This window comes from Abramis brama, assembly GCF_963993115.1.
Source record: "Abramis brama genome assembly, chromosome: 3".
NCBI lineage: Eukaryota > Metazoa > Chordata > Actinopteri > Cypriniformes > Leuciscidae > Abramis > Abramis brama.
This window is the reverse complement of record NC_139965.1, coordinates 50,781,135-50,801,142: the sequence shown is the minus strand read 5'-3', so window position 1 is coordinate 50,801,142 and position 20,008 is coordinate 50,781,135. Positions and strand designations below refer to the sequence as shown.

At 41.2% G+C, this 20,008-nt stretch overlaps 1 protein-coding gene across 7 annotated transcripts in view; it reads left to right on the top strand.

Moving 5' to 3' along the window:
• The window catches only part of LOC311080498 (solute carrier family 24 member 2), a 117,109-nt gene extending 97,554 nt beyond the window's left edge, over positions 1–19,555 (top strand). For all 7 annotated transcript variants that reach the window (XM_084110490.1, XM_084110489.1, XM_084110486.1 and 4 more), the window contains 4 exons: positions 6,140–6,274; positions 6,356–6,445; positions 7,547–7,713; positions 14,932–19,555. In XM_084110490.1, the coding sequence (XP_083966616.1) occupies positions 6,140–6,274; positions 6,356–6,445; positions 7,547–7,713; positions 14,932–15,181 (642 nt within the window). In that variant the 3' untranslated portion in view covers positions 15,182–19,555. The remainder of the gene's footprint in view (positions 1–6,139; positions 6,275–6,355; positions 6,446–7,546; positions 7,714–14,931) is intronic.
• Positions 19,556–20,008: the final 453 nt, after the last annotated feature.

Genomic DNA, 20,008 nt, shown 5'->3' with positions numbered 1-20,008 from the left:
TAGGAAAGGGGGGCGTCTTGAAAAAGACGCCCGGCTCTTTTAGTGTAAAATGTACATACATAATACACATTATACACAGAAAATATATAGAAGGATATAGGCGCCGGAATGCGCAGCAGGTACGGCAGTGGAAGGCGGCGCTGGCCAGCGGCTTCAACTGGCTCGTCCCGCTGAATTGCTTCTCAGACGACGCGTTGCTTCTCTCGTGATCCAACGATGCGTGAGCTTCGCTGAAGAGATGAAAAATCAAGTGAGTCAGCCTTTTCAAGCTACCTTTATAAGGCTAGGCCACGCCCGTTTCGGCGGGAAGTGGCAAGGAGGGCGCAAAGCGCCCTCATTGGTCTGATGTTGCATCAGCCCTCGCTCGATAGGCTTATGCAGTTGCCGCAGAGCAGCCAATGAGCGAGCGAGCCGTCTCGCCTATGGCTGTATGCTGCTGCAAATGCGCTTTACAATATTACAAAATTAAGGATAATTTTTTGCTTCAGTATTTCGTGAAAAGAGACTTTTCCCGCAGCGTCTTAGCTAAGACGCAGTACGAGAGAACTCTCGTAAGAGAACGCTCCCTTTACAATAGCTGTAGCTGACAGTCACTAAAGCATTCGTTAGTGTGCAGAAATCAAGTTGCTATGACGAGATCACTGCATTCTTGCGCTGAAAATGTCTGTGATTGGCTACAATGCTCATCACTAAAGTCATGCCACAAACTAAATATAATTCTATAGATCTAAATATAATGCTATAATCAACACTTTTCATGATTAGTTAACCTTGAGAGATGTAATAGTAAAAATGTGCTAAATGTTTTCGAGAGATTTCCACATATAATACTTAGCTATTACATATGCAAAGATGTTAGCCAACAGCAGTGGGTGTTTACACTGAAGTCTCACAGCAGACACGTCCCTTCAAACAGAGCATTCAGAGCAAATCAGAGGGCTAAAATCAGGCACCCCTTATAAAAATCATTATAAGTGCACGCCAGGAAAAATGATAGAAAAATAAAACAATGCAGTTCATGACCCATTTAAGGCCCTATCAGTCACACCCATCTTTGGTGAAGTGGCCAATCTGAACAGGAAAAAGTTTCTTCGTTCTCCCTTCACACCTTTGTCAGGACCACTATCGTCAAATACGATTGACAATTAGCATATAGTTATGATTGGCGGTATGATTCTGCAATAACCCCCCTTAGGGTAAACGGAACAGAACCAACATGAATGTTTTGCAGATATCATTAATTCAAATTTTAAAGTACAACATAATTCGAGAATTTATTCTGATTCAAGGGGAATCAGAATGCCAAATACTGACTGGACGAGAGGAGGAGCTGGGGATGGAGGAGGGTAATTAGCTCAAGAGAAACACGATAGCTGCTGATAATACTGATGGAGCTTATATATGTATACAGTGATAGGCGTCGTATTACTATAGGTAGACGTGGATCAGCTGAGAGTAAGCTGATGCGAGCTTGACTAATGTGACCTGCCAGAACTGACGCTACGCTTGATGTTTATGGTGGTCTGGAAAGTTAGTGCAGTTTTACACCAAATGATGGTACAAATAGCATGATGCATTTTATAGTAACACTATACACCATTAATAAGACACCACAGATATGCATAAACCAAAGACAAATACTATATACAGTTGAGGCAGTTTGATTGTGGGTGAAATGGAGCCAATGTCCTTTTCTATGTGTATTGCAAGTTTGTGGTAGTTTCTGGACCACATGGCTGGTGATGGTGGAGTTGTCTCTCTCACCTCTGGAATGCCTTTGAAGTTTGAGAGAGAGTGGTGGAGCATCTCCTGGTCAGCATCCACAAGGACAGCTAAGGTGATAACGATCTTCTAGCGACCGTTATCTGCAGACTTTTTGGAGTCAGGCTGGTGATTTAGTGTGAACAAACGGAAAGGGGAGAATTTTACGACGCCTAAAGCACAGTCGAGCATCTTGATCATATACAAACGCTACAGCAATATCATAATAAAATAATCTAAAAAAATAATAATAATACCATATTTGGTGGTGAAAGTGTAAGACATCAAAATAAACATATACACAATAATATAAACAAAATATATAAACATATTATTTAAAAATATATATTCAATTATTAGCTCTAGCACCCTCTTGTGGGCCCCTGGGGGTCCCAGATCCCAGTTTGAAACCCCTGGTTGATTCTAATTTTGTAGAAAAGCAGCTTTCCTTCACCTGCTTTTTCACAGTCACCTGTGCTGCATTCTTTTCTTTATCTCAATGACACAAGTGATTGCCTCGTCTCTCCTATCATTTTCCCGTATAAAGTATTTTAAGTGCTCTGTCCCTCTCTCGCAGTTCCCCATCTGCGTCTGTCAGGAGGCTGCGGTGCTCTGTTCACACCTGCAGGAGTGTTCATGAGTGTGCTGTTCTGATAATTATTCTGCTCCTGTAGGACACCATCCCATGACACACACACACTCCAGCTGAAGGTGACATAAAAAAACCTCAAAATAATCTCAACAAGCAGCTATTTTTACTTGAAGAAAGGTCACATTTGTGACAGAATGAAAAGAAAAGTTACTGTTATTTATCAAGACTCCACATCCAGAAGCACAGCTCAAAACTAAATTACATTCACTGTTTATTTTTACTTTAACAGAAAATATCTGTAAAAATTATTGTATGGAATTCTTAACTTTAAAATCTTGACTTGAAATAGTGTATGCAACAAGTTTGAATATTCACACACATGCAATCCTTAACCAGTGTGATTGAGATTTGACCGCAACTGTGGAAGACAACATTTTAAAATAAAAAATAAAACAAACAAATATATATATATATATATATAAAAAGTTAGTTAGCACAGTCAGCATAATTTCATGTAAAAAAATTTTTTTAATTACATACAGTATTTGCAAATGCATGTATTTCATATCTCAGAGGTTGTTAAATTTGCATTTGTCTCAGCCTCAGACGCCACACGCACGGACTATTGGCTACATATATATAAATAGATGCCTCAGTTGAGTCTGTTTCTATGGGCCGCGATACGTAAGCCATCCACCATATTGGAACGGTCAAAGCTGGTCCATGAACATTCGAGAGCAAGTTGACTGAGCATCTGCAACCATAGTTAGACACATGTATGATTATCTATATCTGCAACAGTAGATACATTTGCTAAACTGACACAATACAAGAAGCTGAAGGCACAATAGCTAACACAATATCAAAATATTAGCATAGTTTAAAAACCTGTAATATTAATATTAAACTAACACATTCTCACCTGTTATTCCATTTCTTTGGGAATTTAAATCTCTGCGGTTTCACACCCAGAAGCTGTGCAATGTTGTGGTATCATTGATTCTTACTTTGATTGACGACGCATTGATCATTTCAAAATGGTGGGCTCGCCAATATGTCTGGAGCGGTCAAATGTGAAATCTACATATACATATCTATCGGTTGGCTTAACGTCGGATGTATATGACACACAAAATTGGAAACACTTCTGGTGTTTTTAAAATCGTCATCTGATTGGTTGAATTCTCCATGATTTCTGGGAGATGTGTGTGTCTGTTCCTGATCCCATACCCCCTTATGGAAGAAGAAAGCCATCGTGTTTACAACTGTGACAATGAGCGCTTATCAAGATCAACTAAATGCTGAAATATCAAAATTATGTGAAGTTTACAGCACCATCATTGCACCACTGTTGCAGTAAACTTGCACAACTTTCTTGAATGAATTGCTCTCCGGTCTGTTATTGTGAGTGCTTTTTCAACCCACTTAAGTAGGGCTTAAGTACATGTAATTTAATAATTCTGCCTGCTTCTATTGTCTTTGAAATATGGTTAAAGTCTACTGCTGAATGTACTGGCACTGACAAGCATTAATGGTACACTAAAATATACTTTCATGTATTTATTATTAGTAATTGCAGATTTGTAATGATGTTGCAATTCAGAATATATTTAAAATATATTAACTTTAAATGTAATATTGATTTACACACTGCTGTTAAAATTATAATCGAGTACTTTACATGTGCTCGTTTAAATGTTACTTAGTATGTATGTTTACTTAATATGTTAGTCAACACATCAAAATAAGTGTACTTTTTTGAAGCACGGCAGAAAAATATTGAAATGTTGATTACAAATGTACTTTAAAATAAAACATTTCATTTCACATTATACAAAATGCACATTTACAAAGTGCATTAGTGTACATAGCCATGAAAGTGTACTCTTTAAGTGTACTTAAGTGGCCTTTTTTCCATATTGTATTATATGAAAAAATAAAATAAAGAATATATATATATATATATATATATATATATATATATATATATAATATTTGAAGTACACTACAAGTGCACATTCAATTTCACAAGGGTGACAATTTGCCATTGTATACTGTGTATTTATATGCTAAAGTAATTAATAATCGTGTTAAATTAAGCAGTCAAAGGTCTTAAAATGAAACATTTGCACATATATCCATGTCAAATTAAATAATATTTATATCTAGAGTAATACATGACTGTGACTTTTATTTTACCAAATATTGGTCCTAGAATTTTTTTTCTTATTATTATTTTTTAACCAAGCAATCAGAAACATCTTTTGTAATTGGACATTTCACTCTGATTTTAGTCGAGGCTTACGATTGGGACTATGTTTGTTTGACATGAATAGTGTTGCAGGTCTATTTGACCTCTTTTAGTTGAAGATTGCTGTAAGCATTGGATTTTATTTCAGATTCATCACGCTTCACTACAAACTCTCCTCCTTCAGGAATCAGCTGAAAACTCATCACCTATCACCGTAGTAACCACTCCAGTGCCCTTAAAAGGGAAAGCACACACATTTTTTACATTAATTGTCAAACACACTTACCCTCTACATACACAGTGCACCTGTTTTTGACGAGCCTTAAAATAGAAAATGTGAAGAAAGAGAACACGAGAGACAGAAGGAGATTCCCAATAAGTTCACGCTTTTGTCTTTGCTCCATCTCAGTGACTTCCATCACAGCGGTTATGGTGAGGAGGCTGACAGCACGTCTCTGAGGGTTTCCGTTGTGCTCACTGCAGAAAACCACTTTCAAATGCTTGGCTGTTGTTTTCTGAGGGTGATAGGGCAGTTGGGTTTATAGCAGCGTTATGTTACTATTATAGTTTTTATTAATATTAGAAATTACGGAATTTATTATCTACCTACGCAGTTGGACCCTATTCCCATTTCTGGGGTTCTCAGAGTCAGTTAGATAAGTTCCGTGACGTTATTTTTCGCCGTTGGACTGATTTCACACACGTGCTTCAGACACAATCATGCAGAAGTGTTCCCAAAGCATCAATACTATGACGCAGCATCTCGTTCCTTTCTCAGGAAACAAAGGTTACATGAATGAAACATCACGTCATGATTGTGTATCAGACATTGCCACCGTAAGGAATTAAGGTGAATTGCACTTATTGAGTCATCATAGATTCAATTATTGTCTTGCAGAAAAAAATATAGGCTACATACCTCGGGTAGCTAGCGAACCTATACACTTGTTACAAAAAAAAATTAGTAAACAGATATTCTATTTTATATATATATATATATATATATATAGAATTTTGTTGTGTGTTTCAGTGTTATTTTAGTATCGAGTTAAATTATTTTTTAAATTATTTTTTAGTTCTGTATTTTCCATTTTCGTTTTAATTTTAGTTAGCGTTTTAATCATTTAGTTATGTGTTTTTGTCATTTCTAATAGTTATTGTTTTTAATGTCTTTTCTTTCTTTTTTTATTTAAGTTTTAGTTATTTTAGTATATACAGTTAAACTATATGAAACTGAGAAATGTTATGAGACTGAGAAACGTATTTTATTTCAGTTAACGTTTATTTTATGTCAAGTAATGACAATGTTTTTTATGGTTTTAGTTGTAGTTAATTATAATAACCATGGTTTATAGCTGCCTTGAAATATGGCATGTTCTGACACAACTGCCTCCATCCCATGGGATTTACACAACCTTTATTTTAGAAACAGGGATGCAATCGAATGTGTTGGAGTGGGTAGTGTGTTTGTGTGTGCGTGTGCATCTTTGATATAATTAGAAATGCTCACATTTCACACGTTTCTCTCCAATCAGGGTGAAGAAGATGATGAGGATGATCAGCCTCTTAGCCTGTCATGGCCAGAGACCGGCCGCAAGCGTTTCACGTATCTCTTAATCCTTCCCATAGTCTTTCCTTTGTGGATAACTCTGCCAGACGTCAGGAAGTCTGTGAGTACTTTTTGACTAGTTGTTTTGCAATAGCAAGCTGGATGTAACTGTGAGACGCTTCTTGTGTGTTTTTTTCCTTAGAGTTCAAAGAAGTTTTTTCCTGTGACATTTCTGGGGGCGATTTGCTGGATCGCAGCATTCTCCTACTTGATGGTCTGGTGGGCTCATCAGGTAAGACTGCTGCAGCTGGCAAAGTACACTTCAGCATACTGTTAAAAAGAGTACTTATTACAGAAATAATATACTTTAAAAGAATATACTTATAAGTGTGAACATGTAATTTCATAATTACTTCTATTGTCTTTGTAATTTGGTTAAAGTGTACTGCTGAATGTACTGACAAGCATTTATGGAAAATTAAAATAGAATTTAGAAGTTCTATCGAAACTTGTATGTCATGTATTTAAATATATGTGATCCTGGATCACAAAACCAGTCACAAGTCCGCACGGGTATATTTGTGGCAATAGCCAACAATATATTGTATGGGTCAAAATTATCGATTTTTCTTTTATGCCAAAAATCATTAGGATATTAAGTAAATATCATGTTCCATGAAGATATTTGTAAATTTCCTACCGTAAATATATAAAACATTTATTTTTGTGAGTGAATGCAGCACAGTCGCGAACATAAATGGACAACTTTAAAAGCGATTTTTTCGCACCCTCAGATTCCAGATTTTCAATAGTTGTATCCCGACCAAATATTGTCATATCCTAACAAACCATACATCAATGGAAAGCTTATTTATTCAGCTTGAATAAATTATGATGTATAAATCTCAATTTTAAAAAAATTATCCATGTCCAGGGTCACATATTTGCAATTACACATTTTTAATTATGGTGTTTCAAGTTATTCCATTTAAAATATATTAACTTTAAATGTAATATCAAATAACACACTACAGTTAAAATTATAATCAAGTACTTTACATGTGCTTTAGTATGTTAGTCAACATCAAAATAAGTGCACTTCTTTATAGCAAAACAAAAGATTTTTAAACATGATGGTTTTAAACAAAATTCTTTAAAATTTATTTTAAAGTAAAACATTTAATTTGACATTATTACAACGTGCCCTTATTAAAAGTGTACTTAAGTGTGTTAAAAAAAATGTAGTCATGAAAGTGTGCTCTTTTATCCTTTATTGGATCTCTACTGGCAGTGTGCTACTGATGTTAAGCCCAATTGGGATATGAGGCCAAATATTTCTGTGCCAAGTTATGATCTTCACCAGTCTGGTTGTTTTGTGCTAATATTCCTGCAGGTTGGAGAGACTATAGGAATCACAGAGGAGATCATGGGCCTGACAATTCTAGCGGCTGGAACCTCCATCCCTGACCTTATTACCAGTGTCATTGTGGCTCGCAAGGGTCTGGGCGACATGGCTGTGTCCAGTTCTGTGGGCTCGAATATATTCGACATTACTGTGGGGTAGGATTTTTATTCTTTTTATTTTGTTAAAGAAATTTATATTTGTAAAATGCATTAAATTGATCAAAAGTGACAGTAAACCCATTTATGTAAAAAATAAAAAAAATAAATCTATTTCAAATAAATACTGTTCTTTTAAACTTTGTATTCATCAGAAAATCCTGAAAAAATAAAAATAAAAATAGCACAGTTTCCACAAAAATATGAAGCAGCGCAACTGTTATCAACATTGGTAATACAAAATGTTTCTTCAGCAGCAAATCATCATATTAGAAGGATTTCTAAAGGATCATGTGACATTGAAGACTGGAGTAATGATGCTGAAAATTCAGCTTTGCATCACAGGAATAAATAACAATAAATTCACAATATATTACAATATAAAACAGTTATTTTAGATTGTAATCATATTTCACAATTATTACTGTATTTTTGGTCAAATAAATGCATCCTTGGTGAGCATATATATATATATATTGTCTTAATGCAAGGCGAGGAGGAAAGTTCGAGTGGTCAAAGTCTCTCCAAGGATCACAGAGATTTGCAGAGATTAGTTGAGTCTCAGGGTCAGAAAGCCTTAAAAAAAATCAAACAACCCCTACATCGCCACGAGTTGTTTGGGAGGGTTTCAAGAAAAATCCTCCTCACTCATCCAAAAACAAACTCCAGCATATTCAGTTGTCAGACATGACTGGAACTTGAAAATGGACCTGCTTCGGAGCCAAGCACTTCGATGCGTTCTACCAGAGTGACTTCAAAAGACGAGCCTTTTTCGGATCTCTCCTTCCCGGTGCGGGCGTTACAGCACGGCAGCGCGAGCAGTCTTCTTTTCTTTCTCTCCTCTTTTTTTCTTTGTCTTTTTTGTTTTGTTTTGTTTCACATACTGAGCAAACAAAAAATCTGTTATAACAGCTGGTAAGGTGTGCCGTCAGAGCGCTCAAAAGCTGTTCTTACAGCTGGAAAGACCTGCCAGCAAGAGAGAGAGACAGCGCACAGACAGGTGCACATTCCTGTCTGTGTTCGCAGTGACTGTTCCCCTGCGTGTTTCAGCACCAGTGAGAGCAGTCCCTAAAAGAGCTTAGATAGATAGAGAGCGTCTTTTTAAAGATGACTTTCTATCTGTGTGTTTCTGGATGCGGTCGTTACCTGGGTTCACGGGATGGTCACGAACGCTGCCTCGTGTGTCTGGGCATTAAACACGCTGAGGCAGCGTTTGTGGATGAGTCATGTACCCATTGTGGGAAGATGACCATCGCGGAGCTGCGGTCGAGACTCACGTTCCTGCAAAGGGGCGGAGTCCCCGTGCCTCTGCCTCGATCCAATCCTCCTCAGAGGGTTGCTTCGGGCAGTGACATGGGTGACCTGAGGATCACGGTGAGCGCGTCTCCTTCGGGGAACCAACCCCCTAGGAGCCCTCACCCCTCTCATGCTCTGCAGCCAGTTGAGCCACCATTGGAGAAGGCTGGAACATCCTCGCGGTGTGTACCGGTTGTCTCCTTTGGGGCTCCCCGCGAAGATCAGATGTCGATTGCTGCATCGGAGGGTGGGTCAGACTTCTCCGTGGATGACGACTCGGCGCCGTTACCTCCTTCGGGTGTGTCAACGGTGCCTGAGACGGACCCCGGAGATGATGGCCATGCTTTCCCAGGCCGCCAACGGGGTTGGGCTCGTGTGGAATCCTCCACCGTGTCCCGAACCCTCGAGGTTGGACGATTGGTATCTCGGGGTGGCGCGCGCTGGTTCTCAGCAACCCACCCCAGTGCCTTTCTTCCCGGAAGTGCATGAGGAGCTTACGGGGACGTGGACGGCACCTTTTACTGCCAGAAACCGTTCCGGTGGCTCTTCCTCCCTCACCACCCTTGATGGCGGGGCGGCTAAGGGATACACGCGTATCCCGCCAGTGGAACGGGCCGTTGCCATGCAACTGTGCCCTAACTCCACTTGGCGTGGAGAACCGTGTCTTCCTTCCCGGGCCTGTAAGTACTCGTCGGATCTAACCGGCAAGGCTTACAAGGCCTGTGGGGAAGCTGCCTCTGCCGTGCACGCCATGGCGTTGCTGCAGGTTCATCAGGCCAAGGCACTGAAGAACCTGCACGAGGGTGGTCACGATCCCCAAGTTCTTCAGGAACTTCGCATCGCGACGGACCTCGCGCTTCGTGCGACGAAGGTGACCGCGCGGTCGGTGGGTCGTGCGATGTCCACCTTAGTGGTCCAGGAACGCCATCTCTGGCTGTGTCTGGCCGACATGAGGGAGTCCGACAAGCTCCGGTTCCTCAACTCCTCCGTGTCCCAGACCGGCCTCTTCGGCGACGCGGTCGAGAACTTCGCCCAGCAGTTCACGGCTGTACAAAAAAATAACTGACTGAGGCCATCAGACACATCCTGCCGAAGAGGCCTGCTGCTGCCCCCACCCCACCGCCTGCGGCTCCTCAGTCTGCTCGTCGCCGAGGGCGGCCTCCTGCGTCTGCCCCTGCTCCCGCGCCGCCGCAGCAGCCTCCATCTAAACGGCGCCGTGGAGCCAGTCGCAGGCGGGCCGCCCCGCCCGTCCAGGACCCCGCTAAGAAGGGCGGCAAAGCCAGGAGCAAGCGGCCCTAGGACGGGCGACCCAGAGATGGCAGGGACTGCTCTCCAGGAGACGATCACCGCATCGCTCCATCCCCCGGAAGAGGGCCGGGTGGAAAATCCTTTGTTTCCTTTTGTTTTTGTTCCGCCGCTGGCCTCAAAACCAGCGGTACCCAAATTTTCAATAAAAGAGCAGTTTCTTCCATCTCTGGGTCCGAAGAGGGCCCGGAGAGCAGTGGGGGGAGAGAATCCTCACCACTCTCATCCGCCTCTTCTATCAGCAGTGTGCAGTTCGAGAACGCAACCAAGCCGCCTCCTGCACCTCCGGCCTCGTGGAACCAGGTAAGTGTTGCACAGCACATTCAGACTCCGCTTTGGGCCGCCTCCCAGAGAGAGCCTCCCGAGCTCCTGTGTTCCACCTCGCTACCCCACTCCGGGTACGCCTACGGTCCCTTTGGTCCCGCTTGTACGGTCTCTGCGAGCCTGGTTAGCGCACCCCAGTCCGTCTCGCTGGCTCATTCGGACCATCTGGCTCGGCTATGCGATTCAGTTCGCCCGGCGTCCCCCCAAGTTTCGGGCCATCCACTCCACTACAGTGAGAGCAGCCGATGCCCATGTCTTGCGCGCGGAGATTGCAGTCCTACTGGCGAAGGACGCGATAGAGCCGGTCCCTCCAGCTGATATGAGGTCAGGGCACTACAGTCCCTACTTCATTGTGCCCAAGAAAGGTGGTGGGTTACGACCGATCTTGGACCTGCGAGTTTTGAATCGGAGCCTTCACAGGCTACCGTTCAAAATGCTCACGCAGAAACGCATTTTCGAATGCATCCGTCCCCAAGATTGGTTTGCAGCGATCGACCTGAAGGACGCATACTTTCATGTCTCGATTCTTCCTCGACACAGGCCGTTTCTGCGCTTTGCGTTTGAGGGTCGAGCATATCAGTACAAGGTCCTACCCTTCGGGCTGGCCCTGTCTCCCCGTGTCTTCATGAAAGTCACGGAGGGGGCCCTTGTTCCCATGAGAGAACAGGGCGTTCGCATTCTCAACTATCTCGACGACTGGCTCATACTAGCACACTCTCGAGATCAGTTATGCGAACACAGGGACCTCGTGCTCAGGCACCTCAGCCAGCTGGGCCTTCTGGTCAACTGGGAGAAGAGCAAACTCGCCCCCGTGCAGAGGATCTCTTATCTCGGTATGGAGTTGGATTCGGTCGCACAGACAGCGCGCCTCACAGAGAAACGCGCTCAGTCGGTGCTGAACTGCTTGAACACGTTCAAGGGCAGGACGGCGGTCCCACTGAAATTCTTTCAGAGGCTCCTGGGGCATATGGCAGCGGCAGCAGCGGTAACTCCGCTCGGCCTGCTCCATATGAGACCGCTTCAGCACTGGCTTCACGGCCGAGTCCCGAGATGGGCGTGGCATCACGGCACTCACCGGGTGACAATCACACCGGCGTGCCGCCAGACCTTCAGCTCGTGGTCAGACCCCTCGTTCCTTCGGGCAGGAGTCCCCTTGGAACAGGTGTCCAGGCATGCTGTGGTATTCACAGATGCCTCTGCCACCGGCTGGGGTGCCACGAACGCCGGGAGAATGGCGACTCCACCCGCAGACGGTTCAGCTGACCTGGAGAGAGTTCGGAGAGGCTCAGGTAGACCTGTTTGCCTCCTCAGAAACCTCCCACTGCCGGTTGTTTTACTCCCTGACCAAGGGAACACTCGGCAAGGTTGCACTGGCACACAGCTGGCCCCGGGGCCTCCGCAAATATGCATTTCCCCCAGTGAGCCTACTTGCACAGACCCTGTGCAAAGTCAGGGAGGACGAGGAGCAGGTCCTTCTGGTGGCTCCCTATTGGCCCACCCAGACTTGGTTCCCAGAACTCATGCTCCTTGTGACAGTCCCTCCCTGGCCCATTCCTCTGAGGAAGGATCTTCTGACTCAGAGACGGGGCACCCTATGGCACCCGCGTCCAGACCTCTGGAAACTCCATGTCTGGTCCCTGGACGGGACGCGGAGGTTCTAGGTGACTTACCCCCAGAGGTACTTAACACCATCACTTCTGCGCGAGCGCCGTCTACGAGACGTGCGTACGCCTTGAATTGGAACCTGTTCGTCGAGTGGTGTTCCTCCCGCAGAGAGGACCCCCGAAGATGTTCAATAGGGTCAGTGCTTTCCTTCTTGCAGCAAGGGTTGGAGCGAAGGCTGTCTCGCTCCACCCTTAAAGTACATGCTGCTGCTATTTCAGCATATCATGACCACATAGATGGCAAAACAGCTGGAAAGCATGACCTGGTCATCAGATTCCTTAGGGGGGCGAGACGATTAAATCCTCCTCATCCCCCCTCCATACCCTCTTGGGACCTTTCCCTGGTGCTCCGAGCACTTCAGGATGCTCCCTTTGAGCCTTTGCAGTCAGTAGATTTAAAGCTTCTCTCCTTGAAGACTTTGCTGCTGATTGCACTGGCCTCGATCAAGAGGGTAGGGGACCTGCAAGCATTTTCGGTCGACGAATCGTGCCTAGAGTTCGGGCCGGGTGACAACCATGTTGTACTGAGACCCCGGCCTGGCTATGTGCCCAAGGTTCCTACCACTCCCTTTAGAGATCACGTAGTGAACCTGTAAGCGCTGCCCCTGGAGGAGGCAGACCCAGCCCTGGCTTTGCTCTGTCCCGTTCGCACTCTGCGTATGTACGTGGACAGAACTCAAAGCGTCAGGACCTCAGACCAGCTCTTTGTCTGTTACGGAGGCCAGCAGAAGGGAAAGGCTGTCTCTAAGCAGAGGATGGCCCACTGGATAGTGGATGCCATCGCCTTGGCTTACCAAGCTCAAGGCGTGCCCTGCCTGCTCAGGTTGCATGCACACTCCACGAGAGGCGTTGCATCCTCCTGGGCACTGGCACGTGGCTCCTCGCTAACAGATATCTGTAGAGCTGCGGGCTGGGCGACACCTAACACGTTCGCTAGATTCTATAGCCTACGTGTAGAGCCTGTGTCCTCCCGTGTTCTCGCCCTAAACGGGTAGAAGCACTGTGAGTACCGGTTCTGTCGGCTTGCTGCACCCTACTGTGCATCCTTATTGCTCCAGAGTCAAACCTGTTGAGTCCTCCAACACCCTCGGCACAGACATGGCGGAGCGTCCAGTGCCAGGCCTTTATCCGCTGAATCCTTGAGAACCGGGTCTAGGCTGGGCCCCATATGTGTGACCCTACGGGGATCCCATATGTGTATATTCTCCACGGCTGCTCCTATTCGGAAGCCTGTGTCTTTCCCTTGGGCTAAGTCACCCTTTATTCATATGCATTACAACCCTTGGGTTAGTCCATATGTCTATTCCCACATAACTCTCCTTAAGAATGTGGCTCCCGCAGCATTACCCTCCCTCAGATCAGGCACGCTTTCCCTGTGTTATCCAATAATCTCACTGTATGGGTTATAACGGAACAACAGTGACGGATACTCTCGGTGTAAGCCCTCTCCTTTCGTCCTTCCAGGCAAGAAGGTGTGGAGGCTTACACAGGGCGCTGGATGGGGTGCAGCAGCTGTGGCGCTTTGGTAGGGATTCCTATTCGTCGTTCACCACGACGTACGTCGTAGTGACCGGACGATAGGGAACGTCTCGGTTACATATGGTAACCCTCGTTCCCTGAGGGAGGGAACGGAGACGTACGTCCCGTCGCCACATCTGCTGCTACCCGCTGGGGCGACCAGCTTTCAGGCTTGGCTCCTCAGCAAAAAACTGAAGTGCAATCACACCAGCTGCTCGTTAAATACCCGCGCTGCGAGGCTGCGCAGCTGATGCAAATGATTGCACACCAATGTGTATTGGCTTGTTTTAGTTTCACTCGAAGTAGATTGGCCTCTCTAGCGAGATTCCTATTCGTCGTTCACCACGACGTACGTCTCCGTTCCCTCCCTCAGGGAACGAGGGTTACCATATATAACCGAGACGTTCCTCACCTTCTCTCTGTGTTTGTAGGCTGTTGGTGTATGTGTGTTACGCATGTTGTTACGGTGCCTTCATCTTCGCATATTACCTGAGTTTGTTTTCATTAAAAGACACTTTTGTTCATTGAAACTTTTTTGAACGCTCCATCTTCTTCTTGTGACAATATTTACCAATAAAGCTGGAAATGAGCAGTATTTGAAGTCCCTATTGGTCTGTCTGAATAAGGTCAAAGTCTGGCTGTCTAATAATTTTTTTCAGCTTAATGAAAGAAAATCTGAGATATTAATACTTGGTCCACCAAAAGTTAAAAGAGATGATAGTCAGTACTATTGCTCCCCTAGAAATAACGGTGAAAGACCGTGTTAAATGTGTTTTTCCAATCTTCTATTGTCAAATTTTGGTGAGCCCGTGAGAACTGTATCCTCAGTTTCCTGCTCTTAGCTGACAGGATTGGCACCAGCTGTGGTCTTCTGCTGCTGTGTACCTGCATACCTCAGTTGTGCTGAGTGGTTATTTGAGATACTGTTGCCTTTCTATCTGCTATATATAAATATATATATATATATGGCACGTACATTTGCTTCCCATCCTATGTAGATTGTAGAGGCAGCTCACTTGGTTAATGTTTTGTTTTGTAAAACTCAGTTAATGTTTTGTTCTGTACATTTATGATGTTCAGAGCCCTAAACTTCCATTTCTTTTTTTCCCAGGTTACCGTTCCCATGGCTTCTGTTCTCCCTTTTAAACAGTATGAGCCCAGTAAGGGTGAGTAGTAACGGCCTGTTCTGTGCCATCGTGCTACTCTTCCTCATGCTCATCTTCGTCATCATCTCCATTGCCGCCTGTAAGTGGAAAATGAGCAAACTGCTGGGCTTCATCATGTTCCTGCTCTATATCGTCTTCCTGGTGGTCAGCGTCCTGTTGGAGGACAAGGTCATCGCCTGCCCTATCTCTATCTAACGTCTGTTCTCATTTACATACACACACACTCTCTCTCTCACACACACTCACACACACACACACACACACACACACACACACACACCAACATAAAGCTAAAATCATGTACCTGCTGACTTTACCTCACCTCTGTAGTGATTTATTTACTTATGACCTTATGACAAAGAGTTTCTGGCCTGTGTGTGTTTATGGGGTTTTACACACAAATGTTTTAATATGAATATTTTTCTTGTTTTCCAATAAAAATATCTAAATATCCTAAAAGAAGATAACTGAGATAACAGAAAACTGAACTGTCTACTTGTTTTCAGAGAATATATCTATTAAATCTAAACAGAATATATCTGTTTATTTTCGGGAGAAGTTTTTTCTTTAAGGTTTAAGAATAAACTTAAAAATTGTTGCATTTTTTTTTTTAAAACAAAAATAAGATAAAAGTATTACTACTTTCACTTTTTGTTTAGGTTTTTTTTTTTTTTTTCTCCACTCATTAACTCCACTCATTAAAGTGCAGTTGAAGGAATGAGATGATCTTAAACTAGGGCTGTAACGGTACACCAAACTGAAATTGGTTCATAACTGATTACACACTCTTGTACAAAATCATGTTAACTGGATGAGATTCATCGACAGTGTTAAAACCTCAGATTTTATAGATTTATTTATTCATTTTCAAACAACATGCAAGTTCAGTTCGAGAGCCAAAGAGCAACACGGATGGAGCTCTCCGAATGATCTCTGATTATTTCTTCACTGGCACGTCAGCTCTTTAATAACTCTGTAGGAGGCACTAAGGATTTATAACCAGACAGACGCTGTGATTATAGCAGCCAGCGTTTGGTCATTTCTCAGTCTCTGTAGGCCAATTGTTCATGCAGTGAATGTGCTGCACTATTGACTGATAGGTGGTCTGGAGCAATCTTTCCATGATATGACTGATATATTCTTCAAAATAGTTTTTACTTTGCATGAGCTAATGGCCATTGTTAATTTTCTGATTTTTTTTTTTATATATATATTTCTATTATGTTTGTATGCTAAACACACATGTTGAGAACATGAGGAAACTTTCTTGTAATGGTGGTAGTAAATAGAAATACAGTGTATGCTGCATGTTTGACAATTCCAGCACGTTTTAATGGGTATTTATTTATATTTTGTTTATTTACATAATATAATCCAGCCAGCAGACCCATTCAGCTTTATAATATAGCAAATAAACAAACAAAAAAGTTGATTTAATGTTTATTTTTTTATGAAATGCAAATTATTTTAATCATAATGGAATGCTAAATTAGTCTGTAATCCATTACCTCCATAGCTTTAATAAAATGACAGACAAAAATTGACTTATAATGTATTTTAGATACAGTGGAGTTATTTATTGATATGTTGAATGTTGTTAAAGCAAAACACCTTCAAAGCTAATAACTGTTTATTATTTTTCAGTTTCAGTTCTGCTCTGTTGTTTCAGTTTATGGTGAAAGTGTGTAACATTTATTGGCTGCCACTTGTATCCATTGGAAACAGTGGCAAAGAATATATTTAGGTGTGTTGTTTTGTTTTGTTTTTTTTCTGGATCCAGGATGCCATACTGGATTTTTTTTTTTTTTTTTTTTTACTGATTATTTATAGGATATTAATTTAAGCATTTACATATTTTTGTTTTTTTCTTTACATATTGCCTGTGTGTCAAGAGGCCAAAGTAGCCAGAACTACACTGAATTTTGAACATATTGTTTAACCTGGCATGTCATCCTTCCTCTGTAGACACTGTTTCTATCCTTTTATTATAGTTTTTATTTCAGGGAACCACAAATGAGCAAAATGACTGCATGTTGCTTCCCCGGGCATAAAAAAAAGAAAAGAAAAAACCCTTTAATATTCACTAATTTATAGAACATTTGCGTTAAATAATATTATAAATGCGATGGAAATGTGTAGATGCTTATAGTCTGTAGTTCAGTGTAAAAAAAAAAACATCTAGAAAAAAATTATATAGCACTTCCAGCTGCAGAAACGACGTGCAGTGATTTCCCTAAATAGTCGGCGTAGCACAATCCCTGTATTTGGACTAGAAATCAGCCCATTCCGAGATGGTAAAGTAGGCAAAAAGTTCTGATGCATGCATGAAAATGTGTAGCCTAATTCAAGATGTGCTCATTGCTTTACTGTAAGGTTCAAAGACCAAATATTTGCATAATGGTTTGCTTAACAAATAGTCCTTCGTTAACGAAAGAGTAATGTGCTAGCACTGTCTTAAGTTCTCTAGATGAGTAAAAACACAAGAATTTATGAGTAGCGTGATCCATGTTACCACTAAGGGTGCTTAGGACTCTTTGTAATCTGTACAGACACTAACTAATATAAGCGCAGAACTCGCTGATCAAGAACATTCACATAACACATAGGCTAGCCTACTGTAGGCCTACACTAGCGTAAAACTTCTTCCATATAGTGATTTTATTTGTGGAGGCAGTCGCTCTATTTGTATATATTTTTTGAGGCAGACGTTTTATTTGTTTTATTTGTAAAAAGACAAAAACAAATTTTATTAGTAGCTATTAAAAAAAAAGAAAAAAAAAAAAAGAAAAAAGTTGGCTCAACACAAGTCAAATACAGATGCCTACAGGCGCATCGTTACCTTAGCAAATACTGCCCTCTAGTGTGCCATCTTTATTTTTGTAGCTATGATTCAAACAAATACAGATCTAAACAAAGCCATATGTTTCCCTTTCATTCAGTGTTTACTGTTGTAAGCCTATTCTTTGTGAACAGACAAACACATGCACTGAAATGCTTAGGCCTAACTGTATGGGCTACTATTTTTTATTTTATCATTTTTTGGAAGAAAATACAATATCCCTGTCAGCCCAATATGTTATGGACATCATATTTATTTCTTTAGCAGAATCTACCTTATTTTGCAATGCAGAAGTAAGCTATTTTCTATTTTCTGTGAATGTACAGACTTCCGAATCATTAGCCGCTTAATATCTTGAAGAATAACAAAGTACAATAAACTGTAACTATCTGCGCTACAAACCAGTGTTTATAATGTTGCATTGTTTATAATTACGACAATATATTAAAATAATATGGTAAGAAATACCAGTATGCAATAGGCCTATCAAGCAACATAACAAGCTGTTTAGATACAGCTTAAAATAAGCGGATGAACCGGAAGCCAGATACATTCAGTTTACAAATGGCTGCTCTTACATTAAAAATAAGGTGGATGCAAATCTTATATTGCTGCATGTATCTTTCCATTTCAGCGGTCCATGGGTTACATCTGGAAAGAACTATAAGGCTTTTATTTTCTGAACCAATAAATTGTATTTCAGCTGATCTGACTGACAAAGGGAACATGTGAATGTGTAGGCTATTAAATATATGAATATGGAGATATTAACTAATGCTATTTATTATATGAATAAACATAGAAAAAGTTAAAATGCTCAAACATTGAAAGGTCTTTAATAATAATTAAAAAAAAACAGATGATGGAGAAAAAAAGGAAATGTCACTGATTAAAGCAATGTAACTATTTCTAGGCACTTAAAATGTATGTTTTTTATTTATTTATTTTCTCGTTTTCCCGCATATTTTAACACTCAAATTTACGTATCAGTAGTAGTTTTCTATCCTAACTTGTTACACCATGATATTTATACATTTTCCTCATTGACATCTGCCTTTCGTAATTATTTTGTATTTTATTTTATGTGTTTTGTCTTATAAGAGGGCTGTAGAAATACACAGTATTCAAGTGCCCCTGCTTTATCCTGTTCTATACTTTCTTGCAGGGTAAGGACTATTTTAATTTTAATTTTAATTTTGTCTTGTGTCAAACATAGCAACATTGATATGCACTGTGCATAATTATGTGTCTGTTTATTTAGCCTATTGTTTGTTTGCTCTGAATGAGACTGAAGCTGAATGCTTGGCTTGAATTTACATAAATCTGGAGTTAAATCTTCTTCATTTTTAGACTTTAAAGGAGTGAAAATGCTAATTCTGTTAACTTGTTCTCTTTCTGGCCCCTGTCTCTGTCTCCACTGTTGTCTTTCTTTTTTCATAAAACTGCACTTTTTCATAAAACTGCACTTTTGTACTGATTCACGACTAGTTATAGACATGGCATGCCAACAATCGCTCCATCACTCAGTGTTTAATGTTCCATTTCACGTGAGTAATTTCGAATGTACATATATACAGATACTAATAAAATCAGAATATAGAGAAACTGTTAATGTAAATGAAAAGTATGTAATAAAATAAATAAAGGCAAATATAAGGGCACATTTTCTGTGGTGAATGAAGTTTTTCATAGCAACTGCAAAGATGTGAAATAAAGTTGAAACTCACTCACCAACAGGACTCCCTTTTCTTTATTCTACACATAAAATATATATACCCACTTTATATTGTCGGTAACACTTTACAATAAGGTTCATTAGTTAACTACATTAGTTAACATTAACTAATAATGAACTGCACTTATACAGCATTTGTTCATCTTGGTTAATGTTAATTTCAACATTTACTAATACTTTATTAAAATCTTGTTAACATTAGGTAATGCACTGTGAACTAACATGAACAAACAATGAACAGCTTTATTTTCATTAACTAACATTAACAAAGATTAACAAAAACAGTAGTAAATGTATTGCTCATTGTTAGTTCATGTTAGTTAATACATTTACTAATGTTTAATAAAGGAACCTTATTGTAAAGTATTGTCTTATAGTTTTTCACAATTGCTAAGACACTAACCCCCATTCTCTGAATCAAATTCTCAAAGGCCTAAGCCTATTTGTC